The following is a 4,695-nucleotide window of genomic DNA, read 5'->3' on the forward strand; positions in this document are numbered from 1 at the left end:
TGGTGCACGCTTCTTGTTGACGAGAAGACCGGCGTCTTGATCCCCCTGTACACGGTGGAAGAGCTCGTTCGCCGCTCGTCCAATCCTTTCTGCGACTATTGTCGCTGTTGCGGTTAGTTTACAGCCCTCTTCTTAAATCTTCCGGCAATGGGGTTTTTCCATCTTTCCGTAATCGAAAGCTTTCCGTGGTCGCCATTCCCAAATTATGTGTCTCGTGTTCTTCCGATGCTTCTTGCTCCACTCAGATGAGTTTAGCTCTGTAATTCTGCAACGAGCTAAAGGCGGGGGATCTTTCTTCTAAAATCTGCAGAGCTTTTCTTGTTTTAGTGACCATGGTTTGGGGTCTAGCTACACGCACGACTCTTGATGCATTTTCTTTGTACCAAGATCCGTGCCTGGTGGAGTGGAAGATCATCAGACGGTCGAGAAACTGTTCAGACAGCAGCTGTTTGACTAGATGGACTTCGATTGACCATCGACGACCCCTTCTAGTATTTTTTTAGTTTTCTTGTAGCCATTGGTGTAGCGATTTTAAACATAATGTGGTCTTCTGTTTGCAGTTTAAAAATGGTTTACGTTTTAATTGATAGGTTGGAGTCATCATTTGGTGTCAAGGAGGAGGTATCACATGATAATTCCCGCCGACGACGACTGGGATAAGCCCCTGCACAAAGACGCCTGTCTTCTCCATAACCACCTCCTCCACGGCCTCCTTCACTGTAACGGCTTCGGCCATCTCCTCTGCATCAACGGCCGTGAAGGAGGCTCAAAGTTCATCTCCGGCCACCAATTCATGGACCTTTGGGATCGCCTCTGCACTTCCCTCCGCGTCCGGTATGTATTTCTACCAAACTTACAGTTACTTTCTCTCCCCAATGCATCGATCTGCCAATTAATTACTTGTTCTGATTCTGGTGCAGGGAGGTGACGGTGGTGGACACAGCTCGAAAGAAATCAATCGACCTCAGGCTTCTTCTCGGAGTTGCATATGGCTCCCCCTGGTTCAGCCGCTGGGCCTACCGGTACCGAATGGGAAGCTTTGGCGTGACAGAGGAAGCTTACTCCCAGGGGCTGGAACAGCTCTCGTCTCTCCCACTGGACAAGCTTGTCGGTTGTAGCTCGGAAGTCAGCCGAATCATCGCCGTCCACAACAGGCTTCGCTGGTCCAACCAGTTTGAGCCCTTTGCAGGGCCAGCCAATGTACGAGATCTTCTACGGTACCTCCTCAGCCTCAAAAACCAGCCGGCCATGCCACCCCACAATCCTCCTCCTCCTCCTCCGCCGCCGCCGCCGCCGTCGCTATCCAGACAGCAGACAAAAAGATCAGCTGCAGTGGAAAAGCGGAAGCGATGCCGAGATTTTGACACGGTGGCTGCAGATCTAGAGAGCCGGTGGCCTGTCAGGAGGCTTCGCGTAGCCGCGGAGGTGATTGTGGATGTCCTACTGGAACACGGCTGGATGACACGACAGGAAGTCCGCGATGCCGCGCGCCTCACCATTGGCGACACAGGACTCCTCGATTTCGTACTGAAATCGCTCGGCAACTGTATCGTCGGCCGCCACGTCGTGCGCCGAACTTCCAACCCGACCACCCGCGTGCTTGAGTTCCGCTTAGAGGAAATTTCCGACGCCGGTGGAGGGGTGGAGGAATCACCGATGACGGCATTGTTGGGTGCGGGGCATGTCAAGCGAGAACTGGAGGTGGTTTGTCAGGCCCTGGTGTCGTCTAAGCCGGAAGCTGCGCGGGCCGTTCTGGATGGTAAGCATTGGATCAAAATATTCCCGCTAGTGGACGACAACGACGACCGGCTTAGATTTATGGTCCAGTGGATGCCGAGCGCGAGGGAGATGAAGAAGCTCACGCGGCCCCTTATGCCACCGGAGGTTGTGGTAGTTGAGGCACACGCATCGATTGGGGATTTGCGAAGGGAAGCGGAGAAAGCTACGAGGGAAACCTATTGCATGATGGAGGGATTCAGTTTGCGGAGGTTGGACGGGGTGGAAGGTGAGGAATGGGATCCGGTGATGGTTGGTGGTGCTGAATCGGGTTCGGTCATTAATGTGAGCGGGGAGGGGGTGGATTTGGAATGCGAGCTTCGGTACGAGGGTGGAGCGGATTCTTGGGCGGTGGGCTGCTCGTGCGGCGCTCGGGATGATGATGGGGAACGGATGGTGGCGTGTGATAGCTGCGATGTGTGGCATCACACGCGCTGCATCGGCATATCTGATGACCAGCCAGTGCCGCCACTGTTCCTGTGCTCGTGTTGCGGATCTTCCATCCTCGGCGCAGCTGCTAGCTTCGAAGACGCGTTTGATCTGCCCTGGTTGTAGGGGAAGATGATTCGGATACAGCTACGTCGATCGGCAGTGTTGTTACTTTTTTTTTAAAAAAAAAAAATTCGCGAGAGCGTCCTCAATTCTTTCGTTAATGCTAATCAGTTGCCTGTCAGGTAGCTAATGGATGTAAATGTTTTGTGGATATATAGTCGGATTGTTTGAATAAAAATGGGGTCTTTGGACCCCTTGGAAAATTTGGTGCAAGGTGATGCATCGAATTGTTTCAATTTACTTGCGCTTTTGTACTGAAATTAAAATTTTGTGGCGGCACTTGTTATGTTATGGCTGCTGGCATGTATAAAATAGATTGATTCGAAAAGAGTTTGAGGTAGGCAATGAGATGTTATTTATAATTTCAAGGGAGATTTGCATTCACAACATTCGAAATTAATACAATTACATTATCTCACATCCAAACTTCACTATTTACATTACTGGCACCCAAAACATTTAAGGGGTTTTACTTGTGTGCCACGCAAATCTTTAAGATTTGCATGTGCAACACATAAATCTTTATATTTGCTTGCATACCACTAATTTCTTCAATGTCAAACATTTATCTCCCTTCCGTCACGACCCCAAAATCCTCTTCTCCCACCCTTTTGTTAAGGAAGAGAAAACACGATCCCACTTCGCCACCTCTTTTTCTCATTACGGATCAGCTTGGCATGGATTTACGTGTCTAATCCCCAAACTCCCATCTTTCTCCTCTCGCATTTGCTCCCCGATCTCTGCCGTCTCCCTTCAAGTCTGCTGCCAACAAGTCGTCGAACTCCCCCTCACAAATCTTCTTCCTTATGGTTATTTTTTAGGCAAAGGTTTCACAACAGCTCTCCCTCATTTCACAACTTGAATTTCCTCTCTGTAGCTCTCATTGCTGGTCGTTTTCCTCCTCCGTGCACTTGCTCTTACTGTAGCACCTGGCTCAAACCCTTTCAATTTTGCCTCTATGCCCTCTCATCTCTCTTCTAAATTCAGAGAGAGAGAGAGAGAGGAAAATAACACAGAATTTTACATTATAAACATATCCTAAGCCCACCAAACATAAATATTTCAATTCATTTGATTTAAATACAACCAAACAACTCTTAGATTTATAAAATTATACATTATAATTACTATGTGATTCTATAATTTATGCATTGAAACATCCAACCAAAGAACTCCTAAAGCAAGGGGATTCACTTTCTACCTCCTTAACATTTACATTGAAAAGTACCTTAACATTTACATTGAAAAGTAAAAAATAGTATGAAATTTGGAGCAGAGACCACACTGCGCTAAATGACCACAATTGCCCTTTATGTCTTGTCCACTAAACTGAATAATTGTTAAGATATGAGACTGCAGTGTCACGATAAGGATATTCTAGAAAAATTTGTGTTAAATCATCTCTCGCACTCCTTTACCAATGCCCATTCATATAGTAAGCACTGATGATTATGATTGCTTTGCTTTAAGGATCTTTCGAGAATTCTCACTCGCTCACATATCTTACGAACGCCCTCTCTATCACTCACTCCCTATTCGAGAACTCGCCAAGTAAACCCTACTATTGTTTTCTTGAAGGCCACAACAATGTCTTTTAACGGGGTTTTCACCTGTATACCACCCAAATTTTAAGCATCAATATATCTAACGCTAAGCTTTAATTTTTAGTTTCATACAGCCCAAATCTTCACATTTTATCCAAAAGACTATTTTTTAAACTTTTAGAAACTGAAATACAATTTCTATTGTATAAGGAAGAGGCCTATATGGGAATGTGGGCATGTATTGGAAAAAAAGTGTGGTTTAGGAAGCATGTAATTCTGGTGTTATTATTATACATGAAAATTTATTTTAAGTCTTTACACACACACACACACACACACACACACATATATATTATACAAATAATTTATTTACAATTCCTTTCTCTTTTATAACAAGATATAAGGAGTATGAGCTCAAGTCATTCATCGATTTCACAAGAAATCACTAATCAAAGAGATTATTGTAACTTGAACTTGTTTTGTGCAGTGTATACATCCTATAAAGATACAAGTTATGAAGGAGAATTCTATCGTTGTATAAAAAATTGATCGGAGAACAATTATAAGTATTTAAATGAATAAATGAAATGAATGATGTTAAATTTGATGACAGTATTGCAAAAGTGTCAACAATAAAACTTTAATGATTTGAAATTTATTATCAATATATTGATTTCGATCAATGTTATGGTCACATTTATTACATTATATTTATGGAGACACCAATGTTATTGTTGAAGTTAATGAGTTGTGAAGATGTCAAAATATTTTGGAGTATGAACTTTTGTAAAATTAAGTATGTAGTATTGTAGTCCTAAGTTTG

General features: G+C 44.3%; 1 protein-coding gene across 2 annotated transcripts; it reads left to right on the plus strand.

Moving 5' to 3' along the window:
- Positions 1-6: 6 nt before the first annotated feature.
- On the plus strand, positions 7-2,383 carry LOC110026302 (PHD finger protein MALE MEIOCYTE DEATH 1-like). 2 transcript variants are annotated; one of them, XM_020727190.1, is made up of 3 exons: positions 7-112; positions 591-834; positions 921-2,383. In XM_020727190.1, exons 2-3 carry the CDS (start codon positions 629-631, stop codon positions 2,329-2,331), a joined length of 1,617 nt encoding a protein of 538 aa, XP_020582849.1. In that variant the 5' UTR covers positions 7-112; positions 591-628; the 3' UTR covers positions 2,332-2,383. The 2 variants fall into 2 exon arrangements, with proteins under 2 accessions (XP_020582849.1, XP_020582848.1); XM_020727189.1 differs by lacking the exon at positions 7-112 and adding an exon at positions 119-491.
- Positions 2,384-4,695: the final 2,312 nt, after the last annotated feature.

Source organism: Phalaenopsis equestris, unplaced genomic scaffold, assembly GCF_001263595.1.
Source record: "Phalaenopsis equestris unplaced genomic scaffold, ASM126359v1 Scaffold000364, whole genome shotgun sequence".
In the NCBI taxonomy this organism is placed as follows: domain Eukaryota; kingdom Viridiplantae; phylum Streptophyta; class Magnoliopsida; order Asparagales; family Orchidaceae; genus Phalaenopsis; species Phalaenopsis equestris.

Bases quoted from the DNA above. Each gene is read 5' to 3' on its own strand.
- LOC110026302 (XM_020727190.1), top strand. From the start codon at position 629: ATGATAATTCCCGCCGACGACGACTGGGATAAGCCCCTGCACAAAGAC. The intron at 835-920 runs GTATGTATTTCT...ATTCTGGTGCAG, and splicing joins TGCACTTCCCTCCGCGTCCG to GGAGGTGACGGTGGTGGACA.